Genomic DNA, 24,486 nt, shown 5'->3' with positions numbered 1-24,486 from the left:
GCTCGCCCACCATCCGCTCGTCCACCTTCCTCTGCGGGGCCATGAAGCTGTGAAACTGCAGAGAATTGCATCACGAAATCGCTGGTCCCACATGTGTTAACTTCCGTAAGGCAGCTCTTTGCATTTCCGAGCTGCACTGAGTGCTGCTTACATCTGAGGGCGGAAGAAATGGAATTTCTGTCAAATGATGGCGTGGCTATGACTGTGCCTTGGGCGTTTTGCAGAATGTTCACGTGGGACTGCCGCACCCAACCTAAACAACACCTAGCATGAAAAGTCGGAGGCCCGCATTGAGCTAGTGAAGCTATCTCTGCCACGTTCGTACTATTATTCCGGGAACAAAATTGCTCGAACATTGCGCAAAAGGTTTGTATGTTGCTTTTGGGCGGATGCTCCGCTAGAGCTGGTGCTGGGAGATGCAGCTTAGCTCCGGATTTCCCTTGTTTTAGTGCTTATTTTGGGCCACCAATTCACCTGTGTCTTTCTCCTGGACAGCCTCGACACTGCATTTAGCCACCTACGCCTCACCAACAAACGCCCCCGAATTTTTCGCAAATTGCAGCCGCGCTGCACCAACTGTCATCAGCTACCCCGTAAAACCCCTGATTAGATCCTAGCACTACAGTGAACAGTCATCTAATGCTAAACTAGCTTTAAGCCCGAATGTGATGCTGGGTACATCCCCTTTGTAGAGATAGGTGGCAACCCACAGCTGGGTGTCGTCATTTCCGGTGCCATATTCTGCGAAGCATTAGATCTAGCACCTCATTTGAAGTCTCTTCAAAATTTTCGTCCGCGATGCAAAACTGGCAGATACTAAAGACGCACCCCACTCTGATTCCTAACTCGGCTGTCCTGCGTGGACCAGTTAGTACAGCACCTAGTAAGCACGTTCTACAGGAGGCAAGCAACTACACAGGGAAACACACCTGTCAAACTTCCGTGAATATAAAATGAAACTCCACCTCACTACTAGATTTGTTCACTGAAATCTTTGGTATGCTGAAGGCCCTCCTAGGCGCCGGCCCAATGCCAGGGTCTCGGTGCTCACCAGTTGACCCACCACTCGGGTGGTTATTCGCCCAAACCAGGGTTTTACTTTTACAGCGAGCTGTTTACACATAGCCTTATTTATTGTTTCTCTTCCACTGTTATTTCTTTTCACATCACCCGCTGCTCTGACTGGCAGACCGAGCACTAGGACTACACTGTATCTGCGAATCAGCCTGCATGCAGTTCAGTGTGTTTATTGTACAAACAATAGGCTGTTGCAGGTATAAGCAATGGATGCGCATTTATTTTTATCCTGGTAGGAGCCTTGTGAGTTGCGTTTTTCTCGATCCCTTCCGGCAGGAGTCGGTCGCGTTGTTGTTCACTTTTCGTAGTACCACATTCGGGTGCGTCCCTTGGGATCGCAGTGTCGTCTGATGTCTCACCATCTGCCTGGGGACGCAGCTACACACTGCAGGACTGTCTCTTTAAGCTGAACGGAGAGGTACAATGCTTCGTCTGGAACGAGAGAGACAAGGGGCCCCCTAGTGGGTTGTCGTTTGCCCGCTCATAGATCGCTTCAGGCTGCCTTTCGCCCCTTACCAGCGTACATTAGGCTACAGTACTTCACAAATCAGCTGCTTCTTGCCCACAACCCGTGATTTATACCTGGGGGGGTTCGAGGCGAAGGCGATAACTCGTGGCTGCCCTGAGTGCATTGGACTTCTCCAGAGGTGGCTTCATCTCGCATATTTTGCTTACTGCTCCGCTTCCCTTGAGTGCAGTCTTTCAATTTGGAGCAAATTCTGCTTCTACGACATGCTCCTGATGCGTGCTGAAACAAGAGCAGCACTGTTTACGTGAAGGTTTTTGTCTTGCGGCTGCTCCCTTCAGAAACCTCCTACGTAGCCATGCTAACTCATCGCCGGGAGGAGACTGATCACACACGCATCCATGTGCAGCAGCAGAGCGCGGAGATGAATAAGGAAAATATGAGGGGAGGGTTGCGCTTGAATGCACACAGACGGCGCTCACCCAGCAGAGATGAACTGGAAGGGCATGATGACGCTCACCCGCCGAATCCACGTGCAGATTTATTTTGGCGACTTGCTTTAGTCATTGTGTTGTCTTTAACACTGGTTTCTGTTGGTACGCTGTTTTTTATTAATGGTTTCTTCCTCTCAAGAGGTGATTTGCCGTACATCAGCAATGGACGCGAGTTGCCGTTCCCTCCACTGTTCCCTCATTTGGATCCAGCTAAGCTCGACCTTAACGAAGATGAAGGAATCTACTATATCGCGAACACGCCAGGAACTCCACGAGCTGTTCCTGCATCGCCCAAACAGGGCGATTCTCTTACTCCTGTCCCGATAGCGCTGCACTTGAAGGACTTTCTAGATCCAAATGTCGACTTAGCTTCTACTGAGCCTGAAGCATGTTTGGAGGGGTCCTGTCAGTCGTCTTGGGTATCTGTGACGCCATATGACCGCGTTTTTATTCTTTTAGTGGACGCCATGCGATTTGACTTCTTGCTGTGGGACCCTGAGGCGTCCAATGCTTGTGGAGACGACGCATCAGCCGAGTGTGCTGCAGCACCTCCAGGGTTCCGTCCTTTCTACAGAAATCGATTGCCGTTTGTTCATGACATCCTCCGTCGAACGGATGCAGACTTGAAACACTTTTTGTGTAGCGTGCTGGGGCTAGAACTGCCGCCCGAACGGGAATTGGGGAACGGAAGGCCTTTAGTGCGAAATGGCCAAAGCTCCGACCCCGTGGAACCGCATTTAAATTCAAAGGAAGTGTCATCTACGCCAGACTGGGGGGGAAATCACTTTGCACGACTCTACGTCTTTGAAGCAGACCCGCCAACTGCCACTACCCAACGTGTGACTGGCCTTGCCACAGGCAGCATGCCCAGTTTCTTCAGCGTAAGATTGCACGCAAAGAGCGGAAAAGCCCGCGAGAAGATTGAAAAATCCACTAGAAATAGCACTGCATGTTACGTCGCACTCCCCCCTATTTTGTTTTCTAGTGCATCCTATTGACTTGAGGAGGAGGGGCGTTTTAAACAACCTTCTGCCATTTTGCTCGCATTGTTCATTGATGCTGTGGTCCCGTTGCTGTAGGTTAGAGAGACGTTCTCGGCCTCGGCCGTCACTGTTGATAGCATCATGCTGCAGCTGAAAGCATCAAGGAAGACATCCGTTGCTCTCGGTAGGCTTGCTTGATTGCCATGAAGTGCTGCCTCCCTACTATTGCTCAGAGCTGTTAACGGCTTTAAGACGGCCGCAGCCCTTTTGTGAGGTGTACTGTGTATCTCCGGAACAGGAGACGACACTTGGGGTCGATTGTTCGGTCATCTTCTGACTCGCATGCACCTGTTCCCCTCACTCAATATTCAGGATTTGCATACGGTTGATGATGGAGTTGCCGCTAGTCTTCCAAGGGAATTCGCGTAAGCCATGTCGGCGAGTAGCCATGCCGCTATCTACACTCGCGAATTTTGTGCATCAACCTTGCGTACAAGACGATTTGTGACTAAAAAGAATCGTACTTTGTTTCATGGCTGGAGGTCGCGAATGAGAATAATGCGTCAGTATCTTGCAAGCGACATGGTAGTGGTCTTTTGCGCCAACGTTGCGCAGCCTGTGATATGATGAAATATGCTGCGCTACTGTAGGGTGACCACCCAGCAGTGGTTTTGAACTTGGTATTAATCTCTTGATTCCCCACAAGAGATGCAGACAGAGGTACCATTGTGGTGGTGTTTGTTGAAATTGATGGCGGTGTTTGGTTCCACAGGAAGGAGGACTGGGCATTCCTTGTTGGTCACACTCTAGGCGTTGACCATGTGGGCCACGCGGCGGTTCTCGATTCCGAGCTGATGCAGAAGAAGTTGACGGAAGTAAACAGCATGCTTAAAGATGCGCTGAAATTGGTCCTTATGCAACAGCCGAATTCGAAATCTGCGGCTTCTGAGAACACGCTTTTTCTCGTTTTTGGAGACCATGGAATGACAGAAACTGGGTCTCACGGAGGTGGAAGCAGCGAAGAAGTAGGTGCAAGCAGGAAGAGAACAGTGGCAAATGTTGTTTCTTTAATCGACTTTGTTAGTTAGTCGAACAGCTTGGCTGATATCGTCAACTGATACAGTCGTAAGCTGTTACATATTTGCTTTGACCCCTTTTGGGCCTTTGACGCCCTTATGTGCGGTTTCGCCTTTTAGGTTGAGGCTGGTCTTTTGTCATTTTCGACGCTGCCGGCTATTTTGAGTCCCCGAACTGCACAGATGCTATTTCCTGGCACTCGGCTATTTGAAGGCCGTCTGCCGGCATACTTGCAAAATCACGGTGCGCTTCGTGATAATAATGCGCGCCGCAGGGTCGGACTGTCAGCTCAGTCAGCTTCTCCTACACCAATTCTGGGCTACGGGTCACTTCGCGTGCGACAGGTTGGCCTGGCGCCAACTTTGTCCCTACTTTTGGGTCTTCCGATTCCATTTAATTCCATGGGAAGGGTTATCGCAGATCTTGTTCCTCGTGTTGCAAGCTTTGTGAAGGAGTGTGCCCCTGCGCGTGAGGGTGAATCTCTCAGCCTTCACGCGTGTGAAACGAATAGGGACAAGTCATGCGGTTCGGCGTTAGCAAGTGAAGCAGTAACGGCGCGGGCGATTCGTTGCAGCGACTTGGCCTACCTGACTCAGCTCCATCATATTGCAGCGTGGCAGCAACATCGAGCCATCCTGAGTCATGCAAAACTTACACGTAACGATGCAGTTCTGACAGATCCACTGTTTGTCGGAGCAAAAGCCAAGTGGCTCCGGCTGTATGCTGCACTTGACAAGGAGGTCAAGTCTCTCCCTGCAGCAGCACACGCGCCTGTGAATGCAGGGACGTTGATACCTGAATCCAGGCCTGCTGACTTGCATCTCACTCTGCCTTTGTCAAGTATTGGCTCTGAGATGGCCGAGACAGAGCTCATTTCGCGCAGATCAAAGCTGTTAGAAGCACGTGTGGTCGGGGAGGAAAGGAGCGGCGGGGAAAATTCAGAGAGAGAGGCAGCGGCGGAAGGGGCTTCAGGCGCCGCCTCCATTTTACCTTCATTAGTTCCTTACCTCCTGGCGTCAGCAGCCTTTTCACAAGAGGCCTGGCAAGCCAGTGTGCGCCAGCTGTGCACATTCAATATGACGCTGATGATATGCGGAACATTAATTGGACTTAGCAGTCTCCTTATTTTGGCATGTGCATTTCTTGCGCTCCATAAAGCACGTGACGGTGGCCTCAATGACGCCGCAAACGTCTTGACTGACCGTGGACTTCCTGAGCTAGCCGCTATTGCACGGTGGCTGTTCGCCAGTGCTTGCATTGGGGGAGCGACGTGGATAGCGGGGTGGGCATGTGCGGGAATATACAAGGGCCTGTTGCCAGATTCAGCGGCTGCGGTGGACGTCTTTGTGTGGCGTCAGCTCCCACTGGTCTGCGTGACTGGCTTACTGTGCTCGGTTGTTGCTCCATTCGCCCCGGTGCTTCTTCCGGTCTGTCGATGTATCCGCAAATTAGTTGGCCGATTGCCACATGCAGAAGCCGAGCATCTTATGCACGATGGAAAGGATAAGAAAGGCCTAGGCGCATTGCTATCGAAGGACCTGTGCTTCACCCGCTTGTGGCTACGTCTTTTCAGTCGCGGGACGTTGCTCTGCTACATTTCAGTGTTCGCGCTGTGCATTGTGCCCTTTAGCGATTGCTTTGTTGACAGAGAGTGCAGCATTGTCAAGTACCTCATCGGCACTTACTGTCTTTCGGCTGGAATTACGGTATTCAAAACGCCTTCTGTGATGCGGGAGAAAATGCAGATTGTTGCCGCGTAAGCAGTACCACTACGGCGAGCAATAAGGCTGAGCCTTTCCCGTTTCTGAGCCGTGCATGAATGCGCGCTGCGAGAGGCCAGAGCTCTGTCCTTTCAGGCCTGTGGTGGCATGCTGTTTGTGCTCTTTGTGTAGTGGTTCTGGAATAAAGATGCTTACGTGCCAGGGCTTTGCTTCCGCAGTTACAGTGAGCGCAGTCAGTGGAGAATTGCCGAGCACTCACTGCGTTGTTTGGTTGCTATGGTATTCAGATGTGCCGCCCTTCTGCTGTGCGTAAGGATGAGCAGCGCATTCGACCCTTTTGCGTCTCCACGGGAGCAGGCGGGCAAGAAGGACTGGCCTTTGGAAGCTGATTCAACGAGCGCCAGCGCTTTCATTATGTTCTGTATATTTTGTGTTGTTGGGATGAGGCATGTGCCCCTCCTGTCGTCATTGCTTCGATCTGGAAAGTTAGATGGCCGTCAGCGGATCGTTGAAGAGCGTGTCAGGTTCCAAATTGCCAGCTTTCAGCCACTGAGAGGGAATAAGAAAGGAAGGTTGTGCACTTTAGAGAGAACGGCATTTCTTCTTCTGGGAGCGGTTGCTGTGGTCTGGTTTGCGTTTTCTAGCGACACGAAGTCACAGAATCCAGCACTTCCCCCAGCTCCCCAAGTTTCTGAGCATGCAGATATGTGGAGTGATCTTTGTCACAGTGCAGTGGCGCTCTTGTGGACTGTCATCTTGACACCTTTTAAATACTTCGACGCCGCCGGTGCTTCTTGTTTAAGTTTGATTACGCCTCCGGATCCGTGGCTTTTCAAGCCGCCACGTTGGTTGCGAGGGGCTATCCCAGCCCAACTGATGGAAGATGATTTAGTCAAATTAGTCCCACTGTTGAAGGTATCCTTGCCATGGTTCGTCTACTTCTTCACCGCAGGGCTTTGGCTGCGGTTAGCGCTTGTTTTATGCCACTTGAAGAAGCGCGAAAACAAGCTTAGCGTGCAGCAGCTTTGCCATGTGGAAGCGGAACAGACGGCTGCGGGAGATGAAATGCCAGACTTGGCTGATGTTGGTTTTGCGTTACATCGCAACAGGAGGGAGAAGGAAATGGCTTTTCGTTTGTGGCGCGTAGAATTTTTTGAGTACTTTTCATATTACCTGCTCCTCATAGCCGTGTCCCCAATATGCATGTTTGCTGTTCTTCTTGGGAGAGCGCGGCTGGTCCCTCTTTTGCTATTCTGTATAAAGTGGCGCCTGTTTCTGTTCTTGAGCCGAATTCGCATTGTGCAACGGCCCTTAAACTCCCACCAGGTTCACAAGTGCTGCATCTGTTCCTCGAGATGCTCGCCCTCCACGACTTCGGATGCCAACACCCCTCACACTGCTTGCGGGTGTGAAGTACCGGGCGACAAGCAAGGACAAGGGCAGTTTCTTCTGTCCGACTTCAGCGTTGGCCTCCTAAGTGCCCTGTTGGCTCTTGAAGGCTTCTTCGCCACTGGCCATAGGATGAAGCTCAGCGCGCTCCCCATCGAAGCTGGATTCGTAGGTTTGCTAGAGTTTCACCCAGTATTATCGGTTGTAACGTCGTTCCTGCATACGTACCTTGTCTACGTGATATGCTGCCCTCTCGTCTTCATGATTGCGTTTTTGCGCACGGCGAATCTGGCATATGGCGGTGGCACTGAACGGAACCGTTGCGGATCCACGGCTTCTGCCGTCGTGCATTCCACGATTTGGATGGCAGCAAGACTTGCACTTGGGTAAAGTCTGGCAGCTGAGACCCCCCAGCAAAACTGTGTGAGACATTAGTATATGTAGTGGCGTAAACAACTGGGATGTGTGAAAGCCCTATATGTCTCATTGGCTCAACTAATGTCTTTGCACTTTGGTGCAGGATCCTCACTGGCATCACTGTGAAACACCTGATTTCCCTACTCTCGCTTATTGTGCTTCGAAACCATCTCTTCGTAAGCTATGACCAACAGGCAGGAATTATTCGGCCAGCGTTTCTTTAGCGTGTGCCTAGGTGCACGGTGATGCAAAAACTCGCGTGCACGTTCTCGCCATTTGGACTGCTGCAGATATGGGAATTGTTCGCCGTAAAGTTCCTGTACGACACGACGGCGGCTGGTCTGGTATACGTGCTCGTTATCTTCTTTCTTCTAACTATCTGCATTGGGGCCCAGAGAGCTCCACTAGACTTACGTCCAGCAGCATAAATTCTGCGCCAACGCATAAACATTGTGGCGGCAGTGCCTTCCTCATCGTTCAGCTAAACTGCCAAAGGTGCTCGACATCGTGAAGGCAAAGCCTGCTGTCCCCCCCTCAGAACTCATCCGGTGGGTGAACGTCAAAAACAGCACTCATCAAGATGCGTTCGTTCCGCCTCTCTTGTTCAAATCGAAGGGAATCGGGGGCCTACACAGCTACGGCGACGCTCATGACCGGGAGCTCGTGTTCCGCAGCCTGAAGTAGGACAAACGCATTCGCAGCCCCCCTCCGATATCTTCCTTCTGTTATATTCTATCCAAGCACAGTTCGCGCTACATGTGTTTATCTAGCTGCTCACTTCCTCCCGACAACGCGTGCTCCGACCTTGTCAGGAGCACTGTCCATCATGATCCTCCGTAGGTCATGTTGTGCTCCTCTCATACGAAAGACTGCTCCGCGCTCATCCACTGGTTGTGTTGCGTCGTACGGCCCTGAGGGGAATACACTTGGCATCCCTGGGCTGCTGCCTGCTCGTCGGCCTTTCGAGATGAATGGTGGTACCCCGAGTGACAGCTGGGTGTTCGAGTAGCCAGGGTGTGGCATATAGCCTTGTACTGGCGGCCTCGGCTCGACCACTGGGACAAACAAGTTGCGTCCTCTTGCATGGTTCCGGGCGGAAGGCAAGTAACTGTAGTAGTATGGCTGGTGTGCCAGGGGGACATTGAGGTCCACGCGGCCAAGTTCTCCAGACGCGTACGATGTCCGTGAGAAGGGGACTTCTGTTGCCGCTGTTTCTCTCAGAAACGGCTCCTGAAAGACTCTGTTTTGCTCTCTTTGCTTTACGGCATCCTCCCGTGAGTTTAGACCTGCAGCGAATTCCACAACACAGTGTTCAAGGCTGGCCCAGAGTGCACAGGCAGCAAATTATTAATGCTGTGCCCGAACAAATGAGTGCGCTAAATCCAGGGGAAGGTAACTTTTTCGGCACCTCACTTGCATTTCGTTCAAGGCAGAATATAGCGACGAACAATGTGCGTAGTCGCATACACCTGAAACAAGCGCAGCCCTTCACTGAGTGCTGTGACGTCAAGCTGTCGAAAAGCCAGACAGAAATTCTGCGCGTCTGTTCTACGTAAGGCCTTTACCTAATGAACGAGGCAATTCTGTATACTCCGATCCGTGCCGCCATGTCCTTGTACGCAGATACGCGCAACTCATTGAACTTCTTCTGCAGCTTGTCTATTGTAGCATTCGATTCCGCTTCAGTTGTCACCTTCTGCAGCCTGAAGCAGTGGGAAGAGAGAAGAAACACCACACAGGGACAATTTTAAAGCTTAAATTCTGAAGGTACCGCCAAGACTAAGGTGCAATCTGAAACGTACCTTAAGAATGCCCACAGCATCCTTTTGTTCACCAGATGCTGGACAGACCATACCAGCCACGTAACGCTGGGCTCGTGACCTAATTTTCCGTGAATGTTGCCAAATGCATGGCCTGGAATGCTAGGAGCTTCTCCAATGAGGGCCTGCTCCATTAATGCCGCCTGGTACACACAACAAAGAACAGTAGATACGAACGGGAAGGAGCCCTATCCAATGCACGGATTACCTGACAACTTTCGGCATACTGGTGCTGTACTTTTCTGGACAGATCAACGGCAGGAGAGACTCACCCTACTCTGCCTTTGATTGACACCCTCTTGCTGCAGCTCCGCAACCTGGACACAACCCAAGCAAAACATGAACTCCTACACGGCATCTCTATGTGCTCAAATAAGGGAACGCATACTTACAAACTAGACATGCGTGATTTATCCTTACCTTTGCCATAAGCCTTTCATTTTCAGCCATTAAGAACATCTGTTCTTTACGGAACTGCATCAATCTAGACTCAATAGCATCTTGCCTTTTCTCTTTGGCCCCGCGTGCGCCGCCAATGAGATCTACTAACTGCTGAAAAGCCCACGCCATATTCCAAAGGCTTGTATCTGTCGGCATGCAGGCCCGCGATATCATCTCCACTGCTCTTCCTTTAAGCAATGCCCGGAAAGCCAGCCTCTTTGCCTCTTTAATCGGCATCAGCTTCGTTGCCTGGGCGCGGAGGTTTTCTTCCCTTTTCATGAGGGTGTTGATGAAGGCAGCTTGAGTCTTTGCTTTTTCTTCCAGCGCCTGCGTAGCCGTCCTCGATATATCATTTAGCTCCTTCATCTGGGCGAGAGAAGTTGTGAGAGTCTGCATGCTTGCAGTAAGAGCCTGCACCCTGCCCTGCTGCTCTAGCAGCTCTGATTCTTTGGTCTTCAATTCCCTCTGGTGCGTTTTTGCCTCATTCTCTTGTGCCTGAAGGTCATTCTTCCGCTTGTCTTCAAAAGATTTCATGAGAGTGGCCTTTTCCTTTTCGAATTCCTCTGTTTTTGCTTTTAGCTGCTGCTCCAAAGACCCTACTTTTTCCCTGAGCTCGCGAACGGAAGCATCGCACCGCATCTTCATACTGCTCTGCCGGGCCAGGGCTTGCTTCCGAATTTCCTCTCGTTTTTCCTCCTCCTCCTTCTTAAGTTTCTCTATATCTGCTTCTCGGTCCGACCTGACCTTTCGTACCTCTTCGGCAAGCTTTGATCTGAGCTGGAGCCGTATCCTTTCGACATCTTCTTCATGCCGTTTGCTGTTGTCAGCTAGTTGTGCCTCAAGTTCGCTAATGCGCCGCCTTGACTTTGCAAGACGGTCTTCAAGGTCGCGAATGACGCTTGGGTCAACTTTCGGTGTAGAGCTAGACGAGAAGGGCGTATCTGAGCCTCCTGCAGGTACGGCCTTCTGAGGAGCCTTCCGCGGGGTATTCTGGATGGCCTCACCAACCCCCGCGAAGCTGTCGAACGTCATATCTGACCATGCCGTCGCATCCGGGCCAGGTTCCGTTTCCCCTCTCCCCGACGGGAGTTTCGGCTGCTGCTTGGTAAAAATGACAGACTTCGGAGGCGCTGTAGAACCTGTTGCGGGAGGTCGTCTTTCTGCCGCGTTAGCTTGAGTCCGAACATGAGAAGACGCTTCTTTGCCCGAATGTTTCGGTTTCGCCAAGGAATCTTTGCGAGCCACCGCAGTCCACGCGTCTCCAGATGTCGACGCTTGTAAAACTACTGCCGAGGTATCTTGCAATCCCCCGCGAGCTGCTGCAGATGGTGTGGCCTTCTTCTCAGCTTGAGGTGGCTCGGTGCGTTCTGCCTTTTCACGGCCCACGACACTTCTCCTGGTTTTGACGGGCAATCCTGCTGTGGGCTTACGAGCGATTGGCTGTTCTGATGGCTTGGCCGCTGTTTGCTTGGTGGGCGCTCGCGAGAGCGGTTGGTACATCTCTCTCTGGACGTCCGTAGGCACACTTTTGGCATCGCTATCCTTTCGAACAGCGGCATTAGGAGGCCTGGCAATGACTGCGCTCCTAATCCGCTTCACTGCCTGTGAAGGGGAGTCAATGGACAACAGTGGATCCTCTACCATTAAAGCTGCATCTGCAGGACCTCTGGACTGGTTCTGTGGTGGACTTCCAGGGACAAACAAAGAACCCAGCAGGTCCACAGTGGGAGACGGTGGAGACTTCTTTGTAGGCTTCTTTGGAGCCTTCGCTGACCCGTCTTTCGCAGGAGGGGGCGCATGACTGGTTCCCTTTGAGGGAGGTGGCGGCGGTCCTCGCCTTGCTGGCGTTGTTAATGGTCCTTTCGGAACTGCTACAGCTGAAGTTAGGTCATCACTGGAGGAGCTATCCGATGACAGCAGCAGTTGGGAGGGGCCTTTTGAGGCCGACGCGGCCGGTTGTCGAGCAGCCATTGGGCTTCACCGCGTCCTCGAACCACACGCTTTCGAAGTCTTCCAGTAAATCGCGTTTGAGGCAGTTACATTCACACGCCCAATTTACACTTCTCATCATGGCTTACTCATGGTCCTTCCTTGGTGAGCCCAGGTGCTCCAGTTCTGCACTCAGGAAACTGTGCTCTCCACGGCTTCAAAATATATGTGCGGTACATGGAGCAGTGTGTGACCTGCCAGAACATGCGTGAGCGCCCTCGTCCTCACCCCTTTTCTTTTCGAAAACGAAGCGGAACTAGAGTGGAGCAACTGGTGACCGTGGTGGAGGGGAGATGGCGAGTTCCCCTGTGCCGGGTTTATTCGGCTACACTACCACCAGTCACATGCGCCAAGAACATACGCTCCTTGTACTGTGAAATTATTGAGAGGTCTGGCGTACACACAATTCTGCGGACGAGGTTCTGTCCTCGTGTACGCAAGCACAGCGTCCCGCTCTGTACTGAGGCCAAGTCACGGCAGTTTTAAAAAGATTGCATTCTCCCAGACTTTTATAAAAACTTGGCCAAAATTGAGCTAGTGAGGAGCTGCGGCGAAGGGTCAGCCTAGAAGCAAGGAGCGAATACACATGCGTCTTGGCTGGTCCGTCAGCTGAGGACAAACAGCTTGCGCTGTGGGGCAGCAGCGATGTGTCTCCAGGGGAATACCCAGTTAAACATAATCATATGCAGCTTATAAAGAAGCTGTATTGATTTGGGCGTTTCTTGCTGGAAAAAGCCCTGTGTGCACAGCACATCACAGGTCGCCGCAATGGAAGCCGTGGTCTGGCCTGCTGACAGTGCAGCTGCGGCACTCGACAGACACCAATGATGCCTTCCAGGAGGTGAAGTTGCAGTATTTTCATTTTGGGTGTTTTAATTTAGTGATGAATAGCAATTCAGTGCATAAGTAAGACAAGACACGGTTAATATACGACAACTGTGATTTCAGGTGGCGGCAGACAAGACCCGCCTGACCAACGCAGCACACGAGGCGGTTGGCAAGCTCACGCGGCCCACAGCACGTTTGCCACTTCTTGTCTATCCCCCATACTTTATTTTGTACTTTTACAGCTTCTGTTTGGAAACAATCATTAGGGCGTCGACACTGCGGCAGAGGAGAGAGCATCGGGTAGGCAGATGCCACTGGTACTGCCACGTGTGGCACTTCGTGCTGGGACGTTTAGCGCATTTTAGCATTGTGTGCCTTTGATATTGTGGAGGCTTAATCGTCCTATTCCATCGCCGCAAGCCTGCACACCCGACTTCGTAGCGGACTGTGTGACGTGGTTCCATTTTTTCCGATGGAGGGCTCTGGAGGACACCGCACTCACCGAAAAGGGCCCGCTAACTATAACAACAGCCGCCTTGCTAACATTCTGCCTCCTACGCATCTGGTTCCTTTACCACCAGCTCCCGCATCAAGGGGAAGTGCCTCGCTGGGGCGTGACCAGCCACATCAGACGCGCTTAGCTACTTTTCATTCGGCAGGCAATCCGTCCGCAGTTCCCAGTATGTCATACAGCTCCCAAGAAAGCACATATAGGAGGGGAAGACATCAGTACGCGAGGCTGAGTGATGGGCTGGATGTTACGCCCGGCCTGTGGGGCTCACGCCAAGTTGCTGCGGGGCTACACGACGGGGGTAGGACCCCTCACAGCTACCATAGCACATCACGGCATCATGCAAATCACGTAGAAGCCCATAGAATGGATGCTGCGCGTGGAGGCAGCGCATTCGCTTCACATGGCGTGGAACATAGGGGAATGCAACTGTCCGGGGAGAGGAACCCAGGCACATCGACCAGGTTAACCATGCCGCGTCATAGCAGCCATTCGGTAAGCTCTGTAGGAAATGCTGCCGTCGGAGGTCCTAGAGATGAGTCAGTTAGCAGTGTGCCAATACTACCTGGTGCCGAAGCGTTGATGGAGGGTTCAGCACTGGGGAGCTCCACCAGGTCTTCCTGTAGGCAATCTCTGGGTAACCTGACGGGTGATGGGTATAGGTCATTGAGGACTGGTCAACCCTATGTTTCTGCTTCGCAGAGAACCCGCGGTCCAGTTTTAGGTGCTCAAGGACAGCCTGAAGGGTTAGCTGGGGGCGATAGCGGTGGTCCACCAGTGATTATTGACGAGAGATACACGTGGGATAGTATAACTGGAAGGCCCCACAGCGTGAGACCAAGTATGCGGGAACTCGTGAACAACCATGCAGAGGTCAGAACTGGCACAAGCTTCTTTGATGGACTGTTTGGCGGAGCTTTGGCAGCTCGCCTTCACCGCAGCCTCGCTGCCGGTATGGTCCGTTCGTTCTTCTCGTCAATGTCAACTCCCGCTTCTGTCGCTTGGGGAGATCCATGGAGAGGAATCCGTGGGCGCAGAGCCCATTCTGGCGGTGAAGACCGCAGGCCCCATGTACGAATCCTTCGGCACCAGCATGCCTCATTTGTGATGTTCCCGGCATCCTCGTCAGATCGGCCACAGTTGGATGCTTTAGAGCAAAACGTCGAGAGGCTCATCGAGGAAGTTGAGCGAAGTATATATCTAGATGATTTCGACGTTCGCGATGGTCCTGTTATGCTCATTGTCTCAAGAGGAGGAGTTGTAAACGGTCATGAAGCACGGCCGCAAATTTTCGCGGACTTGGATGGGACTCATGTGCCCTTGCAACAAGTTGTGGAGGCGAGAAGTCTGCGCGTAAACTTGGACCGGCACGCTATCAAATGGACGTACGGAGGAGCAGAGAATGCTGCTGGCAGCAACAGCAAAACGGGCTCCGAGAGGGACCAGTGTACAAACAATGCCGCAGTTGCGCACAAGAAGCGGACCTCCCCCACACGGTGTAACACTAACGAGAGTGGTGTAAAGGGAGAAGACGAGCCTGCGCAGGCACATACGCAAAATGGAAAGGAGTGCTGCATCTGTTTGAGCGCTTTTGAGTTAGGCGAGGCGCTGATTACCTTGCGATGCCTCCACATTTTTCACGAGCTCTGCTTAGATAGATGGATCAAAACTAGTCATAGTGTGAAGTGTCCACTATGCTGTACAAAAATTGCGGAGGCAGTTAGTGACTCTGGTGGCGAATGAAAATGCAAGCGTTATACCCGTCTTCGTTCCGTTTTAGTAACAGACACAAGCTGGTAGTAAGGTTGAGTGCGAAACCTCAGATTTGGGGTTGACTCACAGTTGGTGCCTCGCCTTCCTTATGGCGCAGATTTAGCATAAACGGAGGTGCACCCCTAGTACAAGGCATGTCGAATTTGCTGAGAGCAGCGACTCTCCCCCTGTGGTGTAACCTTATGAGCTGTGTTGTGTACGTGTGGTAAATTACGCTATGAGGCTAGATGAAAACATGCGGGGGTGATTTCGTGCACCGTGTTGCGTTCGCGTCGTCTAGGCAGTGGTGACTATGGGCTCCTCGCTACTCGTCCAGCTGACATAGCTACATCCTGACGTAGCGCCTTGAAGTCAGTTGGGACGCTAAGGATGGGAACGGAAGTTGCACGCATAATCGAGGAATCGGTCGCAGCGACCATAGCCCTTCATGGGGCACTTGGAAATAGGTGCCTGCTGCAAGGCGTCATCTAAGCGACTTGACTGTACAGCTGTATCCATCTAACAAGTTGGATGGATGGACGCTCAAATTTACCTTATGTAGTTCCTCCACGTGTAGATATTCATGTTTTGTGGATAATTTAAGCACAGGAAGGTTGTCTACACTACGCGCGTCGTGCTGTGCCAACTTTCGCAGCGGAAGCGAGATCTCACGCAGATAACTAAGTGCATCCGCCGTACAGGGTGCATACGGCACGCGGGAACTGTCGCGTGTGTGTGAATGCAGTATTCAGAGTGCAACTGCGGAACTCGTTGATGCCGCCTTCTGTCACGTCCCTCCAGATCACAGCATATTGTGCGTAGGGTACATGGTGGTTTGGCGGTGCATCAGGATCTGCACAGATGTGACAATTAAGACAACGCTGCTGGGTCATCAAACGTGCTATATGGGTCGAACGAGCATGTTAGTTCTGGGTTTGCAAAAGCAAAATGCGTGTGCTCGAGGTGTCGGCAGAAAGGATGAATGGACTTACAGAAACAAGGCCGGGTAGAGAAAAGCAATGACGAAGAGCCAGAGTGATAAGAAAACGATAAAGACCACGCGCACCTGAATAACAACGAAAGAGATAAAAGCTCTACAGCATGTGTACGTAGCAAGCTCGATCCATGCAACGGCACTGCTTTGCGTGTCAGAAGCTTGGCAATACGTGAAGGTACAGTCGATGGAAACCCTGAAACGAACAATCGATGGTTTCCTTCACTTGTACCGCCACATGTTACCGATTTTCTGACACGCAAAGCAAGAGCAAGGCAACACAACTACTACTGCATGCTGAAAACTGCAAACATTCACTAAGCTCACCCAATACCATATAGGCCTGTAGTCAACACGAAGCCCAGCGGAGCCGAGAACGTCTTCCCACTTGCGCCCCTCTTGTGGTGTCGTAAGACGGGGATCACGGTTTGGAGGCTCACGTCCCAACCCCACCTAACGCATCCCAGAAAATCACTAAAAGCCCCCTTGTCTATGTCATGAACCGAACGTGTCGATCCTCGTGAATATCCAGGTACTGAGTTTCAAGCATTTTTCTAGAGCGAGTTAAATGCGGCGCCAAGACATCTGCACATGCTGGAACCTTATGCTGATTGGCTATCACTCACAGGTCTGCTTGTTGCCTCTGATTGCGCCATAAACTGCAGCGTGACTTGAACGTATCCAAAGGTCTGCACGTCCACGGTCTCCTGAGCACGATTCTGCAGTCGGAGCTCAGCGTCAACCTCAATTGAAGCCATTGTTTGTGCAACACGTTCCAGATACTTCCTAACTTCTAAGTTTACCTTCGAAACAACATAGAGTTAACAAAAGATCAGACACCTTCAGCGGCTGAACTCTGCTTGGCTGAACCGCCTGGATTTCATCTTGGCTGACTGAAAAAGCGCGGCGCTGCGAGCAGTGCATTTAATTGCTCGCATCAAATTGGCATTTTTTCTTCGTGATGCCATGCACATGAATGAAACTTTGCCTCCTTTCATGCAGATAAGTAAAGTTCTACATGTTTCTGGGTGTATCACACATACAGAAGGGCATCAATATGTGCATGACGTAGATGTTAATTCACTCACATACACACAAGCTGGCATCAAGTATCACTTAAAAGGAAAATACCTCTCCGATAAACGGCGACTCTCCAATGTTGCGGAAGTCGTAAGCAGATATCTGAAGAATACAGGAGTTTACTGGCGCTGCTACGCGCGAATATACAACGCGCCAGTTGAAAATTGCAGTCCCTGTCTTCGAGTAATAGTGGACGTCTGTGCTCTGCAGCAATGGCTGCGGGCCTTGATACTTTGTGCAGTCCATTGTGCACCTCAGTACAGCGTCGACTGTTTCCTTTTTCGAACCTAAGTGCTTGAAGTGGAGCCCTCGACAGCCCCAGAGAACAACCCTGCGGGGCCCAAAAAGCAAGCTGATATCACCTCTATTCTTTGGAAAATTCTAAAGGCAACAAACTTAATAAGTGAAGACGATGCGGGTCAAGGCAGCAAAACTGGCCTGTTTACGGAGCTAATAGCAAGCAAACTTCGTACCGAATCTCAATGTCGGTTGATGATGGCTTCTGGAGGTTGAATCGAGGGACCCTGGCTGCCTTCTGTGAATCCATCATCTCCACCCACATCTCAAGGCTCCCCGTCACATTACCGTGCGGCCGTCTTGTTAAAGGTCGATACTCCATAGGCACTTCATTTTTCTTCATAAACGTTTGCCACTCCTTTGAAAACCACCTGAGGCAAAAAAACATAACTGGTTTAATGTAGCCCTTTGCGAGCAATCCCACTAAACTGTTCCTAGTCAAACGCTCAAAAGCAGAGTTGAGCCTCTTTCTCAGCCAAAGGCCACCACACGCCGTGGAAGCAGTATGTTCCTGAAGTCGTGAAAACATTTTGAAGCACTTGAGTTTCTTCTCTCTGCCTTTGCGTAATTTCTAGTGAAAACTAGCTCACCTCTGTTCCAAGTCAATTACAGTGCTCCCCAAGAATATGTCGTCCACCTGCTGCAGCAGCTTTTCATGTGCGCTCCACACACTAATCTCTAAGCGAGACTCATCAGGGAATGCAACATCCCTTTCCCACATGGTGAAAAAATCTGGATTTAGCGTCCCAGGCTTATTTTCAGCACGAAATGGCATCTGAAGAGGCAAGGCAGAAAAAATAAGAGTTCACCACGCTGTCTCTGTGTGTGCTCTGGGAGCAAGAGCTCAAAGGTAAACAAGTAAGAACACGCAACCCCGTCCCTGTAGCATTGTGTAACAGCAATCAAGGCCATTTGTCACGCAGAAGTCTCAAAGGCTCCTTTCAATGTGTTTAAAACAGCGTTGTAACTAAACTGCTTCTTCCGAATAAGAATCACCCAAGGCAATACGCTGCAGTCTCACCTTCGTTTTCCCGACCGAGAATACAAGGTACGGGTTTGCTACTGTCATCCCTTTGACCAAATGGACATTAATGGCACGAATGACATACACGCGGATCTTAATCATTTTTGGGTAGGCCTCTTCCCCTCTAAAATGCTTTCGAAGGCGCGACTCGTTCAGCGCCCACGGCACAACAGTTTGGTCGACGTGCTGCGACGGCTCTCCTGAGTGTACACCGACAGTGTAGGCATCACGGTTCGGCGGCAGGTCCTTGGAATGAGGTAATAAGAAGCGGTTTGGTAAAAGGAGCTAAAGCCATATGGATTTGCACGCACCATTGTGAGTAAGGTCCACAAAAAATTTGACTGAACCTGTGAGTTGCGTCTGTCCCATGGCCTTCTTCTTTAGAGGGTCCGGAGGAAAATCAACATCGATCAGAAAGGTCTCGACTGTTGACTCAACCGAAGGGCGCTGAAATTGCTCCTTTGTCTTCTTCTCGGCGGCGCGCTTTCCCTCGGCGCACAAGACGAACCTGCAGAAAAACAAACGAGAACCCCAGAGACTAGCTACATTTCCAGAGCGTAATGAGGGGTGCGCGTAAATGTGTATGTGTATGTAACGGTGTAAACACATGGAGAAGTAATAAGAAAAGCTTGAAGCTGTCGAAATTGATTGGCGTGAATTGGGCGGGGGAAATTTCCACATGGCTTCGACCAAACTTACTTCGAGGGAATAAACACATTTAGGGAAAACATGCTGCTGGCCAGAAGAACTGGCCGGTCGGATGGCAGAGCATAACACTGAACGAGGAGCTTCGGTAAAGAGTCCGGATAGAGCCATAGAGATGCCACACCCTACAGAGTAAAATAATAACAATTATGTGATGCGAAACGTCCAGCAAAACAACGAAAATTGCGCACGTCATTCTGGCTGAAGCTGAGCTGCGCAAGTTCCTTCCATGTAAGGGCTTCGTTCCTATGCGAAGCGTGTGGCACAGCTCTGCATGCAGCCTCGACATCTCGATCTGCGGGCAGCTCCGCTAGGCTACATCCTTTCATCCGAAAGTTCGCCCTTTAGACAGGGCATGCCAAGAACAGCCCCACATTCAAAAGGAGGCTATTAAAGCTGCATTATCCTTAGCACGAAAAGACAGTAGATGGAAACAAGCAGTTGATAACAGCGCTCACTTCTGCTCCTGGATCATACTTCAAGACTCCCACGTGATACAAGTAGTGAGACTGGTTTGCCTCCGCAACTTCTCGGTCTGCTGCGCTGATCGCCTCGAGGACCACATTTGCTGTGCTGAACCCCCGCCGGTTTTTCCCTTTGCTCCCACGCATGATGCCCCCTGGAGCCTCAAAGACACCACGGGCACTAGGAAGGAGCCTTAAGAGACGTCAAATGGTAGAATTGAAAGAGTATGACATGTGATATTTGAGTTGCTATCTGCTTTCAGTGTGCAAGCAGCGTGCGTGCCAACGTAGGCTTTTACTGACCGATTTTCTTCAAGTCAATCGAGTCTTCATAATCTCGTGAAGGGCGCACGTCGTCAAGTGCCGCCTCTACATCGGCTATCCACGGCATCAATGGAATCAAGGATAAGGTGAATTGCCCAATGAAGTACTTGGGCTTTACTTTTCTGTCATAAACCTGCGTTTGAAAATTTACACACTCGTCTCCAATGCCACTGCTACTCCTTCACTCGAGACTTGGCTCATCAGTTTAGAAAGAAATTGGACAACTATCTTCAAAAGCATTCAAAACAACCACGTGTACCAGGGAAGATAATGAAGTATATCGCGCACCTGAATTGTGAGCATGGGATCGAAAATGGGGTCTTCCGGAATGTCAACATCTATTGCAGCTACCTTCAAAATGTCGAAGCTTTCATATGGGCCGTTCGACCACCTCCTGTTGGGAGCCTGTGCCGTACAATATGACCTCACGAGCCACAGGCATCAAAAATAAGCAGCTGCCAACAGATAATACCATACGACTTCTGCGTCACTTTAGCGTAGTACAGATGTAATACAGACAAAGCATGCTCCGGCCGCTGTTGCGCGGCTTAGAACACAAATACAGGAGCTACTATGAGGTCCACCGACGTACACTTGGGTCACCATCTGCATTCCTCTCGTACTGAAGCGTCATACTGGTTCTATCGCGCCCTACAGACCCGAATGATGGAACCGATATGAGCAAAACGGGGTTTCGGACGCGCCTCAAGCCTTCGAAATCTTCCCTAACTATCTTGTCAAAATCAATAAGACGACCTGTAAGAGCCGCAGTGTGGCAGAAAGAACCAAGCTGCCGGTAAACAAGAAGAAAAGGCTCGTCTTCAGATGGGCGACTGTGCACAAGCATACTGGTCATATATGAGCCAGAATCACGCTTACCTTTCGGAGCTAGAATCAAATCCCGCAAATTCAGACAGGAAAGAGTAAGCCTGCACATGCAAACTAGAGGCCTCATTGGGTACGCAGGCAGTACCTCCGCATCCTTCTTGCGAATAAGCTCAAAACAAACAAGGATGTCTCCACGGTGCTTATTTAGCCGCTGTCCTCCCTTGAGCTTGATCCACCTAGGTTCAGCGACAGACGGAATTTCCCCAGGCTGCAACGTCGTTTTCAAACACAGCAGCAAGCCCAACATTACTGCACATGACCATATTCCTCCCTCGTGGTGTTGTGCGCGAAAAGTGAACAATGTGGCACATAAAAATCCGTAGACTTACCTTGAGCTTTCCCCTCAGTCTATCGTAGTGACAGACAGCTCTGCCAAGAAGCTGACGGCCCCAAGAGCGGTCATCGAATAAGCTGGTGACTATAGGAACAACTGTGGGGAGACGCGTAGTTGTATCCGTCTGAAGGAATGCACAGAAAGACAAGGAGAAAAATTTACCCAAACGACAGCTCTACTGTTGGCATCGTAACTTTTATGCGAAAACGTCTGTTTACACCGGTTCTTACACGCGGTTGTGAAGGCGCATCCATAAAATAAACGCAGAGTACAGAAGTACAAAACTCACCATTAGTCTCAACTCCAAATGCAAACACTCCATAAAGACTGGATTGGATGTGGCTTCACACGGTTCCGTTTCCTTTGTCACTCCAGCGCATGTCACCTATTCAAGCCACCAACATTCTCCGCAGGACTCCCGCAAGCTCGATGTAAGCATTTAGTCTGTGCCCAAAAATGGGGTCTAGTGCTGAAGTTTCAAGATACCACGGGGGACCAGCTGGACTTCGCTGTTCCTGGGGTTTTTACGGAAAGAAACATTTGCTTTTTACACTTTATGAAGGATTGCTATAAGTTTTGCACGTTAGGATGGGGATAAATGATAATGCAGAGGCGGTTCAAGAGCTCACCTGAACAATTGGATTGGGGAGAGCACCACTAGGAGATGAAATTTTGCGGGCAGTGTATATATAGGCCCGCAGCAGATACTCCGCAGCAACAACGTGTTTGCGCCTGCATCGCGATTAAAGATACTATATGTTGTGCTTGATATATCTCACAAGGGGACGCGACTTTGCTGCTCAAGTTGTGGCTGCAGTGGCTAGCATCCACAGTAGTCTCACTTCGTTCTAGCTGCTGCTTCACTCTTTGCTTTTTCTAACGTCATAAGCACCGCAGAGGGAGCCTGCAGGCCAGAAAGGTGCGGCATCGGGTGCAGCGGCACCCAAACAGGTGCGCGAGGATTGTTCTGTACGTAGAGAGGAACGTTAGCCAGTCTGAACGCATCCACATACTCAGCCTTGCAACCGGCAGTTGCATGAACAGGAGAACAGGGAAGCCCTCAGCTTCCCCGCATTCTCAACCCTTAGCACGGCAGGTCCTTGAAGCTGTGTAGCTGTTCGCTCAAATCTTTAGTCTAAGACTGGAGTTTAGCCTTGCTGTAGTGTACATAATGTAACACTGCATATGGAACGCGGATGAGCCTTTCCTAGTAGATTTTGGAAAGGTGAGAGACCTACGGCATTCGCTGGTAAGACACACGCGTTGGATGAGGCATGTTCTTAGAAATTCCCTTGGCGTAGACGCTGATAATGACGTCCCACTGTTGCTTTTCATCATCCGGCACCTGGTGACAGCAAAAAGCATCCTACCTTCTTCAACTGCTGCAGCACTTACCCCCCAAAGAATGATGACTTTCCCTATCATTAGCAACAATGGCGACTGCGATGCCACATATCGAAAGCCTGGAAAACACGCGCTTAAGCATCACTTGCATGGAATCCAAACGTATCTGTGGGAACCATGTGCATACGCCAGGCTCACTGCCATGCGAAGCTCCGGTACGCGGCCATCTGCTGGGGTAAACGCAAAATGATCTTGCCCTTCAGGCGTGGCTCCAAGGAAATAATTTGCCATCCCTTTTGCTCCTTCCAGAGCAGCAGCCACGGCAGAGGGAGCTTCTCCCATTTCACGTTCGCGCTTTTTTACAGAGTCCCCTGCGAACGATGAGCAATGAAGCATAAAGGTATATACTTATGTAGATACATCTACAAGATGTACGCATGTATATTTAAATGCGCATGTCAATATAATTCTATGTAGTGATACATACGTTTATGAATGCTTGTATGGATGGCACACTTCACAGATGCATACACGCGCTTGAAGGAAACTCTATACAATGCAGTACCCACCAGCCACCCAACGTGTTCGTTCTTTGATGGGCCCACAAGAGACTTCAACGTAAACTTTGTCACCCGGAGCACCCTGGACCTGGATATGAAGAATGACCAAACCAAACCAAATAACAAAAAAGAAGAGTTCTTAATCTCGCTGCCGTCAATAACGTTCGTTTAACCAGATGCAGTGGGGAGTAGTGTTCTTTGCCTAAGTCTGACCTCGTAAACGTCCGAAAATATCAAGATTGGAATCAATCGCGGGTCTTCGTATGGTGCAGCTGCCACTGAGTGGGCCGCCAGCAGCTCGGCATCTTTGTTTAGCCGTTCTGCCCGAGCACTCAGCAGCAGCCTACCCATGTAAGTGCAAGGAATCAATTTGCCGCTTTGGGCGATGACCTCGCTGAAGTTAGGGATCTCCCCCACATCAAACCCGTAAAAGTTGAACCACCTACACCCAGCAGTGCACAGTCTCTGACTTATGCATGAAAGGGTCATTGAATGGCATTAAGGGGGCCTGATTTAAGCTTCAGGTCACTCAGGATCATTACTCCAAGCGCAAACTGTTCGCCGCTAGTCTTACCGAGGAAGAATGTGACGCGATCTCAACTCCGAAAACGAGATGCGGCCCTATAAGTATTTGCCACATGTAATTCACCAAAAATTCTGTTCAGTGCAAGCTTTATGTGTCGCATACTCATTTAGAGTGGCAAACATTCTCGCGCTAAAAAGTACAAGGGCAATGATGCCTCACCACTGCCAAAAGTTCATCCGCGGTCATAAAGTTCCAGTCCCATACTTTGACCAATATGGTGTCTTCCGGGACTGGAGTGAGCACTGGAATGCGGAAGCATTCGTTGAAGGTATAAGAGCTCGTGGCTCGCGCTTGAGCCTGCCAATCCAGACAGCACAACCCGTAAGAGTAGTTGTGGCCGCAACTCTGGCTCGCTCTGCAGCAGTGATGCCAAGCAACAGCAGAAGCTCCAAAAGCTTACCGTTCGTACGCGGCAACCAGCGAATTCGCATACAACAAAAGGATCCCTCAGACCTATACGCACACCACAAAAATATCGGCCAGCAGTAATGCTTCCAGACTACTGTTATTGGCACAGCTTACTTAGGCTCTCCAGTAACGTACAATGCAATGCACACAAACATGCAAGTACATGCCGAGGATCTACATTCGCACTTAGCCATGCATACGCGCAAGTGTAAACACAGAACCCTTATTCAATTTAATTATCTGCATAAATACAAAATTGTAAAATCATTCGAACCCCGTTACCTTTGGAGGCGGGCGGGACGTCCTCCAGACGGTGAATCGTAATGTAGACATTGTATGGCCTGCAACCTTCCCCGCGAATAAGGTCCTCTGAATTCGGAAGAAAGACACAAAAATGCACCAAACTATCTGCCTCAGTAGAAAAAATGCTTTCTGCCCACGATCCTCCTCCACTTTCTCAGAACAGCACAAAGGGCGAGAGTACCGGAAATATCTGCTTCTTGCACTTTTGCT

The 24,486-nt window shown here is 50.6% G+C and overlaps 4 protein-coding genes across 4 annotated transcripts in view; 2 read left to right on the top strand and 2 right to left on the bottom strand.

The window, feature by feature from the left end:
- Nucleotides 1–1,901: 1,901 nt before the first annotated feature.
- ETH_00014185 (uncharacterized protein) lies at nucleotides 1,902–8,308 on the top strand (the record flags this gene model as incomplete). Its single annotated transcript, XM_013377803.1, has 9 exons — nucleotides 1,902–2,918; nucleotides 3,117–3,204; nucleotides 3,319–3,445; nucleotides 3,793–4,045; nucleotides 4,217–5,853; nucleotides 6,106–7,593; nucleotides 7,728–7,800; nucleotides 7,860–7,932; nucleotides 8,106–8,308. The coding sequence occupies 9 exons, from the start codon at nucleotides 1,902–1,904 to the stop codon at nucleotides 8,306–8,308; spliced, it is 4,959 nt and encodes a 1,652-aa protein (XP_013233257.1).
- A 90-nt stretch (nucleotides 8,309–8,398) lies between these two features.
- On the bottom strand, nucleotides 8,399–11,856 carry ETH_00014180 (tola protein., putative; the record flags this gene model as incomplete). The annotated part of the gene is made up of 6 exons (XM_013377802.1): nucleotides 8,399–8,910; nucleotides 9,038–9,093; nucleotides 9,190–9,327; nucleotides 9,427–9,587; nucleotides 9,717–9,761; nucleotides 9,865–11,856. The coding sequence occupies 6 exons, from the start codon at nucleotides 11,854–11,856 to the stop codon at nucleotides 8,399–8,401; spliced, it is 2,904 nt and encodes a 967-aa protein (XP_013233256.1).
- Nucleotides 11,857–13,174: 1,318 nt separating this feature from the next.
- ETH_00014175 (zinc finger (C3HC4 RING finger) protein, putative) lies at nucleotides 13,175–14,956 on the top strand (the record flags this gene model as incomplete). Its single annotated transcript, XM_013377801.1, has 1 exon — nucleotides 13,175–14,956. One exon carries the CDS (start codon nucleotides 13,175–13,177, stop codon nucleotides 14,954–14,956), a length of 1,782 nt encoding a protein of 593 aa, XP_013233255.1.
- A 997-nt stretch (nucleotides 14,957–15,953) lies between these two features.
- ETH_00014170 (C2 domain-containing protein, putative) overlaps nucleotides 15,954–24,486 on the bottom strand; it is a gene marked incomplete at both ends in the record, with an annotated part of 9,925 nt that continues 1,392 nt past the window's right edge. The window contains 26 exons of the mRNA XM_013377800.1: nucleotides 15,954–16,031; nucleotides 16,287–16,412; nucleotides 16,586–16,762; nucleotides 17,091–17,370; nucleotides 17,513–17,707; nucleotides 17,927–18,111; nucleotides 18,358–18,560; nucleotides 18,672–18,868; nucleotides 19,060–19,190; nucleotides 19,524–19,684; nucleotides 19,833–19,986; nucleotides 20,142–20,258; nucleotides 20,446–20,609; nucleotides 20,733–20,949; nucleotides 21,071–21,199; nucleotides 21,365–21,460; nucleotides 21,705–21,807; nucleotides 21,918–22,070; nucleotides 22,314–22,420; nucleotides 22,618–22,790; nucleotides 22,989–23,067; nucleotides 23,193–23,421; nucleotides 23,554–23,600; nucleotides 23,725–23,862; nucleotides 23,966–24,018; nucleotides 24,256–24,342. Of these exons, the coding sequence (XP_013233254.1) occupies nucleotides 15,954–16,031; nucleotides 16,287–16,412; nucleotides 16,586–16,762; nucleotides 17,091–17,370; nucleotides 17,513–17,707; nucleotides 17,927–18,111; nucleotides 18,358–18,560; nucleotides 18,672–18,868; nucleotides 19,060–19,190; nucleotides 19,524–19,684; nucleotides 19,833–19,986; nucleotides 20,142–20,258; nucleotides 20,446–20,609; nucleotides 20,733–20,949; nucleotides 21,071–21,199; nucleotides 21,365–21,460; nucleotides 21,705–21,807; nucleotides 21,918–22,070; nucleotides 22,314–22,420; nucleotides 22,618–22,790; nucleotides 22,989–23,067; nucleotides 23,193–23,421; nucleotides 23,554–23,600; nucleotides 23,725–23,862; nucleotides 23,966–24,018; nucleotides 24,256–24,342 (3,779 nt within the window). The remainder of the gene's footprint in view (nucleotides 16,032–16,286; nucleotides 16,413–16,585; nucleotides 16,763–17,090; nucleotides 17,371–17,512; nucleotides 17,708–17,926; nucleotides 18,112–18,357; nucleotides 18,561–18,671; nucleotides 18,869–19,059; nucleotides 19,191–19,523; nucleotides 19,685–19,832; nucleotides 19,987–20,141; nucleotides 20,259–20,445; nucleotides 20,610–20,732; nucleotides 20,950–21,070; nucleotides 21,200–21,364; nucleotides 21,461–21,704; nucleotides 21,808–21,917; nucleotides 22,071–22,313; nucleotides 22,421–22,617; nucleotides 22,791–22,988; nucleotides 23,068–23,192; nucleotides 23,422–23,553; nucleotides 23,601–23,724; nucleotides 23,863–23,965; nucleotides 24,019–24,255; nucleotides 24,343–24,486) is intronic.

This window comes from Eimeria tenella, genomic scaffold (genome assembly GCF_000499545.2).
Source record: "Eimeria tenella Houghton genomic scaffold, Eth_scaff63, whole genome shotgun sequence".
Classification (NCBI taxonomy): Eukaryota; Apicomplexa; class Conoidasida; order Eucoccidiorida; family Eimeriidae; genus Eimeria; species Eimeria tenella.
Note: the sequence above shows the minus strand (reverse complement) of the source record. Positions and strands in the feature narration are given on the sequence as shown.